General features: G+C 33.7%; 1 protein-coding gene across 1 annotated transcript in view; it reads left to right on the top strand.

The window, feature by feature from the left end:
- The first annotated feature begins 1,670 nt into the window (after window positions 1-1,670).
- Window positions 1,671-18,954, top strand: part of LOC127965566 (sodium channel protein type 1 subunit alpha-like) — a 45,919-nt gene continuing 28,635 nt past the window's right edge. The window contains exons 1-6 of the mRNA XM_052566390.1: window positions 1,671-1,893; window positions 13,738-14,064; window positions 14,396-14,514; window positions 15,447-15,536; window positions 15,619-15,747; window positions 17,565-17,656. Coding sequence (XP_052422350.1) covers window positions 13,798-14,064; window positions 14,396-14,514; window positions 15,447-15,536; window positions 15,619-15,747; window positions 17,565-17,656 — 697 coding nt within the window. The 5' untranslated portion in view covers window positions 1,671-1,893; window positions 13,738-13,797. The remainder of the gene's footprint in view (window positions 1,894-13,737; window positions 14,065-14,395; window positions 14,515-15,446; window positions 15,537-15,618; window positions 15,748-17,564; window positions 17,657-18,954) is intronic.

Raw genomic sequence — 18,954 nt, 5'->3', positions numbered from 1 at the left:
GCTGTAGTTTACACAGACAGACACAGAAGCAGACTGTCAAGTGCTGCTGAGCAACGACCCGATCTAGTCACATCTGAAAAAGTCTCCAAAATCTGCGTGAGAAAACATATAACAATGCACAATTTAGACACAGTAGATACATCGGTTATATGCATTGAGTTATTTTGTTATATTATATCATTATCAATATATCATTATCTTTTTTTCTTTTTTTTTTGCCATTTTGCATTTTGCTTTATTTTATTTTTTTGCATTGCTTTCGGTGGTTATTAGTTTTTTAAGAGTTTAAATACACTGTAGTTCAATTAGGCTGGTAAATTGAACAATATAGGTAATTACATATTTTATGAAATATAAACAAACTGTGTTATGTTGTCTTACATTTGACTGAATTTATATTTCTCAAATATGCAAGAAAAAAAAAAAAGAAGAACAAAAATTCTGCTAAATGCTTGAAGTTGAAAATATTCCTGAAGATATATAACAATTGTGGATTTTTAAAGCATTTTTAATGGATGAGTGGACCAAATAGTGAATGCTCTATTTTCACCCACTAATTTTCTATTTAATATGAATATGCATGAAAATTAACTTAAATCTGCTTTTACTGTAACATACGGTCTCTGTATGTTTAAACACATGTATTAAGTTAGGCTACCACTTGTAGAAAAAATTAAGTTGCAACTTAAAATTGTAAATACTTAGATGATCTTAAGTTTATCTTAAGAATATTCAGTATGTTAAGTTTAAACTTAATGCGTGAAAATATAGCACTTTAAGTACATTATGGAAGTGCACTTGAAATCACATAAGCAAACACTGCTTATGTGATTTAATCCACTTGGTGGCGCCATCAGGCTTCGAAACTTTCTTAATGGAAAATTGAATAAACCTACAAAATTGCTTTGCTCATCTCTGACGTGTCTATGAACTCAATTTAAAAAATCTATAGTCTAGTACGTCACATCTATTAAAAGGTACCTTTTGCGAGGTAAATTTAAATAAAATTCTTACAATATTTAACAAAATGGTGCTTCATAGAATTATTATTTTTATTTTATTATTATTATTATTATTATAGGTTATTTATTTTTTGTATATCAGGGTAACCGTGTTGTTATTTTAAAGTACTGATGTTTTATTAAAGAAAACATAAGATAAAATGACTCTGAATTTGTCTTTTTACCTCAACCTTTTTACCAACACACTGTCATCTAAAATCTAACAGTATAATAACGAAAAACAATAATACTGTAATGCATACTATATTTTATTTTCATTTTGTTTCAATTTATTATGTTTTATAATCAAAGCGTGGGCATTTAAAGACAAGGGGTGGGGCAAACAAAACACCATTATGAAGAAGAAAAAAACGCATTCAGAATTAAATCAAAGTGAAAACGACGTGTGAAATCATCGTCACCTCTTGGTTGTAATCTTTCTGGCGTCGGTTTCCATCAAGTTGTGAAATTTTAAGACTCCTGCTATGGCAAAGGTCAAGTAGTTAATATTCATAAGCGAACGTTCTCTATTGGACGGTTACGATGCAACGTCAGCACAGCCTAATAAATATTCATGAGGCAACACGGCAACCTTAACATGGCGTACTTAATATTCATAACCTCAGCCTCAGTCATAGTAGGATTGGTGATTTTTCGCTGGGTCTAAGCGCTCGTCTCTGTGATCTCAATCACTTCGCTTTTTGATCACAGTCTTCTGCGACTTTTTTTTCAATCGCCGAAAATCCCTTGGAGTTTACTTACTTGGGTAAAGTTGCCAACACTGTCTTGTTTTCCTCCGGTTTGGATCACTGCATCAAGTTTTTCTCCTGAACGATCAGGATTAATTTCCCCCTTATGTTGGCAGAAATACCTTGATTTATGCTGGAAGATGGTGAGTGGATCATGAAAGCTATTAAAATTCATGGTCAATAAAAAAAATGCTCCAGGTTACAATTGAATGCAAATAACAATACAATGTCTGATCCATAAAATAGTTATTTTTATCCAGGATTTTAAAATTAATTCTGAGCTAGTTTTAGTTTGATTGTGATTATACAGTAGCAAAAGACATTAACATGCTTCGTTTTTAGATTTTCTCATTCAGTTGACAGTATGCAATGCAGCATGCCCATTCTCAACTATTTTCTTTAGTGATTCATAGTAGTTTAGTTGGGTGTGATAGGCTTACATTTCTGTTTCTGTAATACACACAGTAAGTTATTGTTGTCATAACAGCATCAGATGCAAGATAAAAAAGTTATTTACATATCTGTACATTGATTGATTTGTTTGTTTTTCCGACATCCATTTATAAATGTCAGTGGTCTAGACTGCGCCACAGGTTTTGTGCTTCAATTTAACGTATACTAATTCTAATGCATTTGATTACTGCAATGTTGAAACGCCTATACTATTGAAAGTTTATCCAAGAGATCATAATCTGCTTGTTTTTATTTTATTATTATTTTTTTTATTTTTTTTGCGAGACATGTCAACTGTCCTAACCCTGGTTGACGCCCTGAAAATCCACTTTTCCAGTGATTGATTCTTGAATCCACGGGGGAAGAGATGATTGCACCAGATAAATATGGTTCATTCAGCTCACACGAAGTTGCATTTCTGTTTTAGATTTCTAAACCGCGTTTAATTTGACTTCGGTAATGAACTATGTGCAGATTGACTCATTTCCAAGGAGTCGGTTCTTTCGAACAGTTCATTTTAAATAGCGCATGTAATCTCATCGTCACGTTGTCTCTTGACATTCCGTGGCGGTTCAAGAACATTAATAATAATAATAATAATAACAATAATAATAATAATATGTTTTGTTTTAGATCCGATTCGGCTCACACAAATAAAATGAACTTACACAAAATGAAATTGATTTACGTATTTCACATCCATGCTTGCTTTGTTTAATGATGTAAGTGCACTGGTTTAAGAGTCAATGAGATAAAACAGTCATACATATTCATAGTCCTTAACAAACTTACACAATGAAAAGTTTATTACTGTCAGTTTTTAGTGCGAACGAATCGTTCGTATTGGTTTAGTGAATCAGTTCATTCAAAAAGATTCGACTCAAAAAAAGGAATCGTTAGCGATTTGCTTAGCTTCTGTTCTCCTTTCCAGCAGTAGATTCGTGTGGACGAGATGGTGCCACAACTTTGGAAGTTCATACAACGACATTTTATAGGGAATTAAGTTTTATCTATCTGCAGATATAGTGGTTATTTATGAAGAAAGCGAGATATGGTTAATCTTCCGCCTACCTCAGCTGAACAAAACTGTCTAGAAGGCGCCAATTTAAATTAAATCAGGTAACGTTAACGGTTATTTCTCCACAGGCAGACAGTCATAATATGAAGGCTTTCTTCACTAGTTACGAGAGAGATGATGAAATAATGAGAGGGAGAGTTGGTGATGCTTACATTATAATTTTGTGGACTACAGAAAAGTTCAAGGGATTTATTTTTGATGGAATAATATGCAGAAAATGTATCTACATATCTGCAACAGCTAGTGCAGACACTTCGCCTGTCAATCATTGCGCAGGTGGGCGTGGTTTGTGTCGCGATAATTCTGCAAAAGACTGAGAGACAACACAAGTCATTTTGCTTCTGTAATTTGATATATTTCAGAGTGAATATTCATTTAGTGAATACTTAAGAGGGCGTTATCTTTCAGGAATTGATTAGATCTTGAAAAGTGGGCATTACCAGAATAGAGTCTAGTGGTAGGAGATAAGGTGTTGAAAAGTAAGAAGGATGGTTGACATTAGTTAAAGAGGTTCCATATATACAACCATTTTCTATTTGAAATATATTTTAAAATATATATTCCTGTGATGGAAAGCTGAACTTTCAGTATAAATTCTCTGATCTTCAGTCAGGGGCCACTTGTGATTTTAGGGGAGCACAATTTTAAAATTCAACTTGACCTACTTTAAGTATTATTCATTCGTTCATTTTTCACCATGTCATGTATCACTGCAATCTTTAGAAGTAATAATTTCAACTAGAATGATTCATTATGTTTCATTTATTTGACAAATAATTTTGTATTGTAGTGTCAGGGGCATCATGCACTCATTATTTTTGAGGGAGCAAATTTTAACCATTAAAAAATGGTTTTCTGTTGTGTGTTTTGGTACATATTCCATTAGAATTTATTGTTTTTAACAAGCCACCAATAGTAGGCCACAAATTACCAGTATAAACCAACAGGGTCCATTACAGTTTCCAGTAAAACCAATACAAGTTCCATTATAACCAGTAAAACCATTACACATTTTGTAGTGGTGTCTGTTGTTTTTTACAGCAAGTAAAAAAAAAAAAAAAAATTCAATATATCCTCAAAATATATAATTAAAAATGGTGATTCTCAAATGTAAGTAAATGCATTTCACACCTTTATAGATTATGTTAGTTGATCTATAATGAGTAGCCTGATACTGTAACCTATTAACTTTGCATAAAAGCCGTGTTTTTACTCAAGAGCTTTTGTAGAAACCATAAGAGAAAGTTCTGATAAATTTAATGCATTTTGTGAAGTAATATTAGCTACTCCATTGTTTCAAATAATAAAAGTGTTGCCTTCTTTAAGGCCAGCAGTGTAATTAAGAGGGTAAGAGTTCATTTTAATTTCACATGCTTTTAAAATGTAAAATGTAAACTGAGCACCCATATTGACCCTGAATTTTGTTAGTATAGTTATAGTTTTATATTTTGGATTATATATAATTTGCTTTTAAATGTCTCTTCAGATGGAAATAGTTGTTTTTCACATTCCGTCCTGTATCAGTATTAAGAAGCATTATAATCTGACAGGAGATATCGGTGAATATAGGCTGTTAGATCCATTACTGAGCACGGTTTGTGCTTCAGGGGCATTTTGATAAGTGCTCTTGAAGGTTTTTGGTTTCACTCCAGCATTTATCCACACTTGGGAAACTTAATGTTTTTCCTCACAAGGCAATGGGAAACACTTGAAGTGCCTTCCATTGAATCTGTTTGTGCTTGTTGCTTTACTTTTTGGTGAAAAAACTCAATCTGCGTGTTTTGGACTGTGTGGTGACAAACAGAGAGGTGGGGAGATTTGCATAATGTAAACTGAATTGTTCATTCAGACATGAATCTCAACAGCTGAAGCAACTGCTTGCATTTTATTAAATTGTATCCAGTAGTACAAACCTTAGCTTTTCTTTCCCTTCTTTTACTTGTGCTATACTGACAAACAAACCAGGATCTATCTATCGAGATATTTTCAAGCTTATTTAGATCAAAAATCATAAATTACGTTTTTAAACATTTAAAATATAATAATATTTAGTGCGATCAGATTTTCTTTATTATATTTTTAATAAGTGCGACTCAGAATAAGTAGCTGTTGCATGTTTACATAAATAGGTCTGTTGTGCTGAACGACAATAGAAATGATTTTACGCATGTTTGATATTTTATTTTCACAAAAGTTATTTAAAACATTTGACTTGGATTTTTATTTGATGCAGCCACCAAAATGGGACTTCACTTTGACCCATAAAAAATATAAATATTTTGTTTATTTGCCTTGTTATAATGCTTTGTATTATAATCTTGTGAATTTGAAACCTCAGTTGTATCATACAAATTATTCCATGACACTACATCATATAAAATCAACTGATTTTAGTTTTTAATTGTTATTTTTTTAATTTATGTTAGTTTAAATTATATATCAGACAGTTATCGGTAAAGAATAATAATAAAAATGTATGTATACACAGATCATTCCTCATAAGATAACAGTCTAATGCACATATGTTTTGATTGGTTCTTGTTCAAATTTCTAATAGAGTTCTACTCAACGAGCGAAACGGTTTCTACAGACTGAAAAAGAGCCGATTAGCTGGCATTTAGTGTGGGGACCTCAGTACCCATTGTCAGGTGTATTTGTCTTGCAGAGGAGTCAATATGTCATGAAGAGAGATTAGAGGCTTTGAGCGAGGGTCAGGTTGCTGTTGTCGATGGTAATCGTGTGATGAATATCATGTGTAATTTGGAGTAGCCCCAAGCATCGTTTAGATGTTGACTCGTGGCTCTGTCCGAAGTTTATTTTGGCTCTTGTTTGGAGAACCGGGCCTGTCAGTCAGCTACTCAACCGCTAATTAAAATGAGTGCCGTGTCTGCTGGGAGTACAGATGTGGTCAACAACCTGTTAATCTCTCAGAGGACGTGATGATAATAATCTGGATTTATTATATCCTTAGAGTGCTGCTGAAGATGGCATCTGTTGCAAATAGGGATGCACGATCATGATTTTTCATGGGCGATTACGATACCGATTTTTTACAAGCAAACTGGCCGATTCTGATACCGGTTTCTGTTTTTTTTTTTTTTCTTTAAGCAACAAACAAGAAAGAAGGAAAGTATGCATAAACAAGATGTTTATTTTGTATTTAATAGGCCAAACTGGCTTTTGGCTATTGAAAACAATAACGGTAACCATCTGAAATTAACGGCAGTAACTGCACAGTAAGTTGACTACATTTAATACAAACATAGATGGTAAAGACACCAGCATTTAGCTTTTGTTTTTGAATTAATTTGAAACTACATACACCTGGCCTTAAATTAAAAGATTAACTGTAACCATGTGAAATTAAAAGCAACAACTGCATTGTTCTACAGTCCAAACACCACAATCAACACACATTCAATAAGATGTTTCTTAATCAGCATTCACTTTTGTTTTAATTTTAAAATTTGGTTTTACATTTAAAACAAGGTCTTTACCAGTAATAAATAATAAATAAAAGAATTCTATATAAATATTATTCCAAAATGTTAAAATCAAATAATGTTGGTGCGAATAAAACAAAGATGCGAAGTATAAAAAAAATCACCTGCTGTAGCACATTGAAAAAAAGTGTTTCATTCATCCATTTAACAAAATTTAGGATAATGATTCATATCTATATTTTTTTACTTGAGCCAATGAAAAATAAAAAACTATTGTCTCAAGTTAAAAAATATAGATGTGAATCATTATCCTAAATTTTGTTAAATGGATGAATGAAACACTTTTTTTCAATGTGCTACAGCAGGTGATTTTTTAATCAAATTAAGTTGATGTAATTTTAAGGTAAAATAAAAATAATCATCCTATACAGAACTGACGTTTACTGCGCACAGATTTCGAAATACTTCCACACAAATGACATGATAGCGAATGACTACAATCTTGTCTGTGCATGCGGGTGAACTTCCGGAAAAATTGTCCAGAAAAAGATCAAAAACTGATTGCCGATCGCATATTTTAAGCAAAAACCGTCCGGTTCCGATTTATGGCCGGTCAACCGGTGCATAGTTCCAAACTCTTCATGGTTGGTGACAGGCATGCCGGTTGACTTACAGACTTGTTGAAATCAAATTTAGATACAAAGTAAAGAAGATTTTAAAGGGCGAAGTGTTCTGAAAGGTCACCTGAAGTGCCTTGAAATAGTGGTGGGTGGTATGACCAAAAAATAATATCACGGTATTTAGCAAAATTATACTGGTTTCGCGGTATATGATGGTATTTATTTTATTTTTTTCATGCATGATGGGTGTAAACCACATTTTCTACTGATTGAGAGAGGAAATTCCACTGTAAAAAGTGATGAAACATGACCTATTAATACATGTTAACCTCATTTATAATCACGTTATCGTCTGATAAAATCAACATGCATGTACAGTAGATCCATGTTTGTTTATAACTGCTTGGACCAGAGCCACTGAACTTGGTAAAGCTGCATTTGACAGCCACAGTCTAATAGATACCCCCTAGATTCAATATGAAACTCTTAGTAAAACAAAATAGTGTTCATAATCATGCTGAGGCTGTGTAGTTGTAAAAGTTTTTAATATATGCAGACTTGTGAATATGATCTGCTACTGTACGTAAGATTGTGTCTCTGGACCGGAGCCAAAGTCCGGATCAGACTGTGCACTGCTGCAGTTCGCATGAAACAACGTGAAACCAGACCTCATTTGCACCAATCGAAAGCTTATTTACACTGTCTATAGCCTAGTGTACTACGGGCCATTCACATTGGAGCACACTGCCTTATAGATAACCTTAAGTCTAACATATTGATACTGAAACCCAAAAAACTTTCTTTTTGATTTCATGGGGACTTTAACTATTTCAGACATCATTGAAATGTGGTCTATAATGCCTCTATATTTATCTATTATGATGGCTATACTTAACAATAACTGCTGAACCCTTAAAGACAGACTTGCTTTGGTTATATCCATCAGTTCAGATGAATTCAACTTATTTTTTAAATAATTATGTGCAATAGTGGAATTTGTGGTGAAAAACTACATTTACCCATGATGCTTTACAGAAATTTCCTCCAATCTGAGTTGCAGAAAGCAAAGAGTGTCAAAAGAGATCTTTAGCTTTGCCCACTATGCCCTCTAAAAAAATGAAGAAAGAAAAAGATAACACACTCTGCTTTTGTTGGATTTTCAGTATATTTTGCTTCAAATAAAAGTGTATAGTGTTGCGATCATGCTTAAACAAAGACTTTTGAAAAAACAATGGAAGAAATTAATGAGAAAAATACTTCCGGAACCAACACATTTAAAATACGATATAGAAATGTATTTTTTGCTGTTCAGTTTAATAGTGCTGCATATGCAATGTCAAAACAGCTATTTCAGACATATCAAAACAATGCAAAAATCAATAAATATGAACTTCAGCGGGCTGTATTTGTAGTCTTCTGACAGAGGTCCTGGGCTGTTTTTAGTCCCAGTGCATCCCTGCTGCTACTGAATGCACATTGAAATGCAATAAATCATTTTTTTCAGACCGTTGTGTCCCAAGTGAAATCACAGTTTCACTTTCACCATGAAATGGACGATGATCATTGGTCAGTGGCTGTAACTCTAGTGTTTTGGAATAAAAGAAGGAAAAAAAATAAAAGTTTACTGTACAATTCACAATGAAAGATTAAAGCATTACTAATCATAATCATAAAGCATTTGTATTTCTAAAATCTGATGGTACCTACTGTAAGTGCTACAACTGTTCCACAAAAGTATTTTTTTTATTTATGTATTTTTTCTCTCTATTTCTACAGTTCTTTTTACAGAATGTTTGCTTTATGGTCAGTAGAAAAACACAGAACATTTCTTCAGATTTTGGGAAATTATTGAGAAATTATGTGGAAAATGGATTTAAATGTATAGTGTTAAGGGGGACCAAAATGTTCTCTCTAAAAATGCTGTTTTTTTTTCAAACCCAACTTTGGGTTAAACATGGACTAACCCAAAGATTGGGTTACATTTATACATAATTTTTTTACCCAAAAGTTTGGTTAGTCCGTATTTGACTCAAAGTTGGTTTTGAAACAACCCGGCATTTTTGTATTGCATACATTTTTATTGAATTGCAAAAATGTGACACTTTTGTTTACAGATGCAATGTACTTTTATTTTTATTCAATGGCATTTAGAGTAAGTGTCTAAATACTTTTTGGCAACACTGCATTTGTCTTGTTTAGACAGAAAATGCAAGAGTTGTTTCTTAAAATTGTTTTATGCCATGTTTTAAGAAATTAAGTGGTATTCTGCAAAATTGTTTTTAAGCACATAGTAAAATTTATTAAATACAACCGAAAGGTTTAATTAAACAAGACAATGGCATTTATAAAAACATTATGTATAATTCAAATAGCTTTTTGTCATTTTTACAGATAAATCTATTGTATTGCATTTCCCAATCCCTACTTTACTATCTTTCGCACAGATATGGATACTAATAGGGACTGGGAGGATAGAAAATGGAAGGAATTAATTTTTAAAGGGTCCCTTAAAAATAGACCAGGAGAGAGACGTGAGTAAGGATTCGAGAAGATAAATGAGAGATTCCAAGTGGAATAATTCATTGTTCATTAAGTTGGGTGAGCAGATTGCTAGACAGAATATGTCTGTTGTGCTTTTGCCTTTGTGAGAACAGGATAAAATGAGCAAAAAAAGGCCGAAAAAGAATACAGTTCTCTCACATCTTACACTTTCTTTTAAAAAGAAAATACATTTATTGGCATTTATGGCTCAATGAAGAACCTTTAACATCAGTGGAACCTTTCCATTGCTCAAAAGGTTCTTTATAGAGGAAAAAAAGTTCTTCAGATTATTAAAAATGTGGGGAAAAATGTTCTTTTAAAAACTGTTCACTGTGTTCTTCCTGGAATCCCAAAATGGCTCTTCCATCAATGCAAAAAAATAAAATAAAATAAAAAAAACCTTCAGCTTTTTAAATATATAATTTAGTTTTCTATGCTAAGCATACTAATGTTTTGCTTATTTTTGACCATTTTTTGTTTTCCAACCTGGATTCTGATCTGCATCCCTTTCTTTGCAGCATGATTTGTGAATTCTGATATCTCAAGGAAATGATGTCTTCTCCTTGTGATCCAAATAAATGATATCTGATAACGATTCTTTCTTAGTATTACAGTGGAAACGCCTGGCTGTTTCTCATGTGTGGCTTCTCTGTAGCACTAGGTTCTCCTTCCTGATTGAGAATGTGCTCTTTGCTGGTTTATACTGTGTTTGATTTCTGGAGTGAATGTGGTCTTCCCCTCAACAAAGTGCAGAGTTGGTATATCACTCTCGGGAGCTCTTAATGTTGGGGGTTTTCCAGTGAACACCTATTAGAAGAGATTTCTTTCAATGGTTGGGCCTATAGTGATTTATCTGAAATAAGAGAAATGATCTCCTTCTTCACTAATTGGGCTTGATGGACTGGGAAGTGACCGCGCTGAGATTGAGCTCTTGAACACATTGATTGAATGGCTTGCCTTTTTCCAGCTTTCAAACATTTTACAAAAGTTGAAATAAATTAACTATATGCAAATGTGTCAAAAGGGGAATCTTTTTGTCTTGAGCTCAACATTTACAACTGAATGGTACAGAATATGCTTATAGAACAAGTTGAACTTTAACGTGACACACTAGTCTTGACACAGAAACATAGTAAAGGACATGTTTTAAATAGCCATATTTTTATGGTGTTACAAGAATACTTTTGTGATCAAAGAAAACTAAAATAACTTTAATCAACAATTCTTCTTCAATTCTAAAACTCTGGTTGGATGGCAGAATTTTCCTTTTTGGTTGAACTATCTCTTTAAAGTATATTTATTAGTACATCATGAACATCATGTAACTTGAATATCAATTAGAGTGACCCATGAACTGGATATGTATGCAGTTGTTTGCACTAAGCTAATGTCTTTTAGCAGGCCAGGGGACATTTCTTTAATTACAATTATATGTAGTGTCAAGTAAACCAAACAGCTGAAGTCCTTTTTTTGAGAAGCACAGGTTTTCTAGTTGACTAGCCATAGTTGCCAGTGTTGTTTTTTGGAAGCTGGTTGGTTAGTAAGGGTTGTTGATCCACCAGTTAGGACAGAGTCAAATTAAAGGAGTAGTTCACCCAAAGATGAAAATTTGCTGTTAAAGGGTTAGTTCACACAAACATAAAAATGTGGCACCGTTTTACTCACCCCATGGCATCCTAGGTGTATATGACTTTATTCTTTCAGACAAATCCATTTGGAATTTGGAATATATATAAATTTTATCAAGCTGTTTAATGCCACTCAGCGGGCATTTTTATAGACTTCAGACTTGACTTCAGACTTGACCTGAAATGACTGCAGACTTGACTCGACTTGAGGGAAAGGACTCTTAAATATTTTAAAGGGAACTCAAGTCTTAAATCCTTATATAGCCTAACTGATATTAAAAATGCAGGCCGCGAGCCGTAACTCAGCACCGTTATAGCATTATTGTAGCATACCGTTCAGCAGAACGTCAGGAAAGTGTAGCGGATCACATAACAAGTGCTCGGGGTCATTAATGGTAAATATATAGGCTATATAGCCTACTCTAGTATTGTTTATCTAAAGCCAAATGTGCTTTAATCAAGCTCTTTCAGCTCCGTGTGCTTTCTCTCTCGGGACGCGTGCCGGCGCAGATGACGCGGTTATTTTAACAACACCAGAAACATGGAGAGCAGCAAAATTATAGATTACTGTCACTAAAATACAGTAGAATAAAACAATGCTGCAAATAGCAATTTTTCTGACTATCTATTTATCTATCTATAACCTGTTCAAATCAGATGTGGCAAAACGTTTCTGATCATGTAAAACAAAACAATAGGGATGTAACGGTACATGTATTCTTACCGGACCATTTCGGTACAGGGCTTTCGGTACGGTGCACGTGTGTGTACCGAATGACGAAATTCAGTATTTTGTGTGTGGAACAAAAGTACATTTTTGTGTTTCCAAAAGAACATATTAAGTGGCGGAAGTCTCCACGTTCATCGCAAATCCCACCGTGCAGCTGATTCTAAGGCCGATGACCAGGTGATAAAGGACACCGTCAACAGTATTGATGGCAAAATAGATTATGTTTGACAGGTGCAATATGCCAGTGTGTCACCGGACTAAGGTTTTCAAAAAGCATCACGCGAGTTTAACATCACTACAACTAGGAAAAAAATGTATTGTAATTCAAACGCAGCTCCCATCGGCATTTTAACAGACCTTTGCTCTTAATTACGATCGGTTCAGCGCAATAACAAAATCTGAGCAGGTCTAAAAACTGAAACTGTTGATGCTGCACTTTACACTTTGGAAAAGTTATATATATTGTTTTAAAATATGAGCAGGCCTACAAGCTGGGATTGGTAATGCTGCACTGTAACAAACTGTCTCTGACTGTAATCATAGTTATTTATTTCTATTTTTCATTATATTTTAATGGGATATTTTTTAGCGAACCATTACTTGACTTGACTCGGACTCGTAACCAAAGACTTCAGACATGAATCTGACTCCAACTTAAAGACTCGTGAAAATCTCAGGCGCAAGCTACATTAAAGTGAATATGGGTATTTTTCTTTAAAAAATGCATTGATTTGCTAAAGGACACATTTGCCTTTGTTGCTTTGTTGTGAGACACTTTTTTTTGGATGGGCACTTTTTATTTAGCATCTTTTGGACTGATGCATGTAACACCCACCGAGTGGAATTAAATGGCTTGAAAAATCAGATACAACTTTAATGTAACTCCAACTGGATTCGTCTGAAAGAAGAAAGTCATATACACATAGGATGCCTAATTTTCATTTTTGGGTGAACTAACCCTTTAATTTCCTGACCCACAGGCCACCCAAGATGTAGGCGACTTTTTTTTCCTTAAGTAGAACAGTAAAGAATATTTTTAGCTAAAACAATGGTCCTTGGTTATTCATAAGATGCAAGTCAATGGCTGCCTGTCTTTAAGAATAAAAAAAAAGACCTTGGCTCCTGACGATATACTTCTATCTTATAAATCAAAATGATCTGTCTTTGCAAGAAATTATTTACAACATTATAAAAAATAAAAAAATGTCTCATACCAAGTCCTTCTAAGCTAGTTGTAGGTTTAAGCCCCTCTAAGTGGGGTGGGACCGTGTTCATTTATTTGTGTGCCACACATAACACTGATTCCTCAAGAGCTCTGTTTCTGATAGCAGCTGATGGTTTTGAGTATGGCAAGGCGTGTCCATCACTTACAGGATGCTTTTTCTCTTTGTGGTTCCAGAAGGATGTTTAGAAAGCTAACCATACAGATACCAATCACATTTAATGTGTTTCTGTCCCTCTCCCTATTTCTCTCTTTCTCGGTGGTTCTGCCAGACGTGCAACTGTTCTCATGCAGACGTGTAGCGAATCCCTCTGAAGGTTCAGGATGAGAAAATGGCGCATTCGTTTACTCCACCAGGACCTAAAAGTTTCCATAAGTTCACCCGTGAATCTCTTAAGGCCATCGAGAGCCGGATCGCTGAGGAGAATGCCAGGAAGTCCAAGGACAAGCAGGAGAGAAATAAAGATGATGAATGCAGACGAAAACCCAACAGCGGCCTGGAGACCGGGAAAAATCTTCCCTTCATATACGGAGACGTTCCCAGAGGACTGGTGTCCACACCACTGGAGGACCTGGACCAGTTCTACAGCAATCGGGCAGTGAGTTTGGATTTATATTTATATGTCCACACTGGGATGGGTCCAAAGCATCACCCTAAAAAAACTGAGATTAAAAGTCTTATTTAAATCTTAGAAAAATTTTTAGAAGCGGAAAGAAACTTTACTTACTTACTTACTAATATTTCATGGACATTGATCAAATTTTCAGCAAATAATGTTTTCAAATGTAAAGTAAGGATCAATTATATTCTCTGTTGTTGTGATTGTTTTATTAAATATAATATTAATATAAATAATATATATATAATTTTTTGCTGACTGTTTTGTCCATCTGTAATGTATTCATCTTCTTCATCTCCCTCTTGTTTAGACTTTTATAGTAGTGGACAAAAAAAAGACAATCATCCGTTTCAACGCCACTCCTGCCTTGTACATCTTCAGTCCCTTCAACCCTCTGAGAAGAATCTCAGTTAAGATTTTGGTGCATTCATATCCTTCTCAGTTGCTGAAACATGAAACATGTCTTGCTGTGAAGGTTGGATCTTATGTTTTTACGGTTTATTCCATACTATTGGTAGTTTACGACCAAAAATGAGTGAGTGATTGGTAATAAATGTAAATAATGAAATGAAAATGATCATGATGAATCATATTCGATGTCAGATGGACATGTTGTTCTCAGAAACCATTAACAAAAGAAAACACGCCCCGTATGGCATGCTTTGCGGATGAATTATTAGCAGCTGAGAGCCTGAGACAATGGCTTGATGGCTTGATGTCCGATGTAAAATCTGATCCTGATCCAAAATCAGTTGAGAACCGCTTTAGCATTCAATCTTTTCTCAAAAAAACTATTTTAAATGGATTATTATTTTACTCGCTAAAGCCCCTTTAAATCTAATTTACTCCACACTGCAGAAAAAAAAATCTGTGTTCTATATTTCAGTAAGATTTGTTAATGATTTTGAGAATGATACCTTAAAAACTTTAATATTATTACAATGTTAATTGACTGTTTTCTATTTGAATATATTTAAAAATCTAATTTATTCCTGTGATGCAAAGCTGAATTTTCAGCATCATTGCTTCAATGTCACATGATCCTTCAGAAATCATTCTTATACTGTATGCTGATTTGCATCTCAAGAAACATTTTATTGTTATCAATTATGAAAACAGTTGAGCCGTTTCTTATCTTCATTTGTTCACATTTGTGTGGAAACCATGATACAACCATGAACAAAAAATACAAAAGCATAGCATTTATTTTAATATTTTCTTTTTTTGTAATACTATAAATATCTGCACTATAACTTTTGATCAATTTAACGTGTCCTTGACTCCTTGATGGCTAAAAGTATTAATTTACTTAAAAAAAATTCTTACTGACCCCACTTAGTTTCCTTAACTTGCGCTTTCACATTGTTCAGTATGTTTATAATGTTCACTATACTGGCAAACTGCGCTTTCATGGTCTACTCAAATACTCCAGACTGGGCCAAGAACGTAGAGTGAGTTGATCTCTTTGCTGCTTTTCAAGAATAATTGACCATGTTCGCTGAGTGCAGTAACTGAGGGTCTTGTTTTTGACAGGTATGCCTTCACTGGGATATACACTTTTGAAGCACTCATAAAGATCATCGCTAGGGGATTCTGTGTGGGACAGTTTACGTTTCTCCGAGACCCGTGGAACTGGTTGGATTTTATGGTTATAGTTATGGCGTAAGTTTACCTAAATGTGTTATTTACCACGACTGCACTGTTATAAGTTATTAGAATCCATGAATTGTAATTAAGGTAAAGAGTGCAATTTTTCAATGAGACTTTGCTGGTGTCTAGCTGGCCAGGTTTATTCTGCCTTTACTGTCCTTCATTAAAATGTAGTCTATAAAACCACTTTTCACCAACCACATCACCAAGACAAAAGTCCCATTCTACATATTTACATTGTTTTTATTTTTAAATATGTCTGAAAATGATGGCAGAATATTTTAAATTCTGTTTGGTGCTGCTAATGGCATATAAATTACACTCATTAACTGTAGTGTTTCATAGTTCATAGAGACGTAAAAAAAATTATCATCTTCAAGTGTCTGGTAAATGACTAAATATTAAAATCTAAATCTATAGGTTGAAACATATTTCAGTAACGCTTTCTATGAAGCCTGTATTTATAATACATATAATACATATTCTTAAGGCATTATAATGAATGCATAATGCATTATAAAATCACATTATACTGTATGCTGTATCTAATGAATATGCATAAAAACAGTTTTAATGTGTTATAATATTTACTTCTTTGTGGATATAGCTTTTAAGAATAGGATGATTTATAAGACAAACTGTTGCATCCACATAAATTACAATCGATTATATTTATCATAGTTATAATGTATTATAATTCCATGTTTCTTATGTTACTTTACTTAAAACAGATGAAGACCACTTAAGTCATAATAATAATAATAATAATAATAATTGTTTCTCAAACAACCATAAGATCAGATATCAGATCAGATGAATGTGTAATGTGACTTTTTTTTTTTTTTTATTGTAATGTCAGTTTTGAATTATTTCTTTTTTTCATTTGAAAGTATTGACTAGCTCACATCAAATTTAAACATTAGCCCTTCAGAAAATCCTTTAATAGCACTTAAAACCTAACCACTCACAAGATGTAGTAAGATACAGTGCTGGTCTTTAATAAACCTGTCACATATGTCAAGATATGGTAGAGTCCATTGAAAATGTAAAAGTAGATGTTGTTAGAAATAATCATACTTTTAAAACTTATAAACACAAATACATAAGTATTATAATGTATTATAATAGTTGTTTATTCATGAAATGATATAACATATTATGATGTTTTTTAGTAATGCATTATGCATTCATTATATATGCCTTAAGAATACCTTATAATGTATTACAAATACGGGCTTCATAGAAAGAGTTAAACTCAAAAACTTGTAGAATTATTTTAAATGACAGAGGAAGGTTTACTGCAAAAAAAAAGTTTTATAATTCTTTTATTATATTTTATGTGAATAAATAATGTATAATTAAATATATTATATACAATATTTATGCACTCATTTATTAACACTCTTAAATAATCACTTTTTTGATTTTAGAATACTTGTGTTTATTTATTTTTAAACAGTTATTTATTTCATTAAAATTTTTAAGAAACCGATATAATCTCAAATTATGCATCCTTAACTGATAATTAGTCCATAAAATGCCCATAAAGGTCCTTGGCATCTCCAGTGCCCATCAGCTTTATTTGTATCTGTGCATTTGGTTCCACAGGTTTGTCACAGAGTTTATAAAGATAGGCAATGTATCAGCTCTCCGCACATTCAGGGTACTCAGAGCTTTGAAAACTATTTCAGTAATTCCAGGTAAGCAGAGAACACGTACAGGTGTGCGACGTCTGTGTGACTTTAGAACCCGACTGCAACCCTGTGTCTCGAACCTTCCTGTGTGTTGTATGTCTGGCCGTGTTATATTTCCCACCCTCCATGTTTCAGATATTTAACAGAGTTTGTGGATCTGGGTAATGTGTCTGCGCTGCGAGCGTTCAGAGTTCTTCGAGCCCTGAAAACTATATCGGTCATCCCAGGTGAGAGTTAGGGCAAAGGTCAGGGTCACAGATGCTGACACTGCTTTCTTCAAGCACGCCATGTTCTTTCTAAGTGCTTAAAATAGTTTTTTTTTTGTTTTTGTTTTTTTTCAGTTTTATTGATTTGTGATTTTATGCATGCACAAAGTGATGTCTGATTCACATTGAATAAGTCAATTATTTTTTTCAGTAGGTCAAAAATTCACAAATCTTGAACTTTATCAATTTAAGGATGGTTTCTATTGTTTTTGCCTATGCATCATAAATCAGTGTGCTGGTTTACTACGAAAGTACCTAAAGGAATATTTCACCCATAAAATAAAAAATGCAGAAAATGTACTCACCCTCAGGCCACCCAAGATGTAGATGAGTTTATTTCTTCATCAGAAAAGATTTTAAGAAATTTGCACATCACATTGCAATCACTTCTTTACCAATGGATGCTCTGCAGTAAATGGGTGCCGTCAGAATGAGAGTCCAAACAGCTGATAAAAACATCACAATAATCCACAGAAAACTTAATGATGAATTTATTTTTTTAACAAATCTGTAGCTTTTCACACTACAAAATAGACTGGAGTGGTGTGGATTATTGTGATGTTTTTATCAGCTGTTTGGACTCTCATTCTGACGGCACCCATTCACTGCAGAGCATCCATTGCTGAGTGAGTGATTGCAATGCAAATTTCTCAAAATCTTTTCTGATGAAGAAACAAACTCATTTACATCTTGCGTGGCCTGAAGATGGATTGGGTGAACTATTCCTTGTTATTAAAGTCTGAGGTAGATTAGTTAAAGTGGATTATTTGATGTTTTTTTCTCCTCTCCTTTTGTGATTACTTTATGTTTGTTCCATAGCCGTCTTGCATGTTTTCGTGTAGTCACTGTTTAGTTATTATGATCAGTTATGTGCATGTAATATATTAAATGCTATTGTGAACAAATGGTTAGTTCAGCCAAAAATGAAAATTAAGCCATAAATTACTTACCCTGAATTAATTCTAGGTGTATGTGACTTTCTTGTCAGGTATTGGTAAGGGAGGAACTCAGGTGCAGACAGGGATTCTCAAACAAAGGGTTTATTAAATACAAAAAGGGGAAAACAAAACCCACGAGGGGGAAAAACACGGAGCAAGGTAAAGACTAAATAACTAAAACAGGACTGGACTGACAAGATAAACAAGGACTCTAAATACTAACTATAAACAAACACTCACGGTAATACAAACACTTCTTAAGGAATCACAGAGTGGAACAATCACAATCACAGGTACAAATCTCAATGAACCGACGCAAGA

The sequence above is a fragment of the Carassius gibelio genome, chromosome B9 (assembly GCF_023724105.1).
Source record: "Carassius gibelio isolate Cgi1373 ecotype wild population from Czech Republic chromosome B9, carGib1.2-hapl.c, whole genome shotgun sequence".
Lineage (NCBI taxonomy): Eukaryota > Metazoa > Chordata > Actinopteri > Cypriniformes > Cyprinidae > Carassius > Carassius gibelio.
The sequence above is the reverse complement of the archived record's forward strand: the minus strand, read 5'-3'. Positions and strand labels throughout refer to the sequence as shown.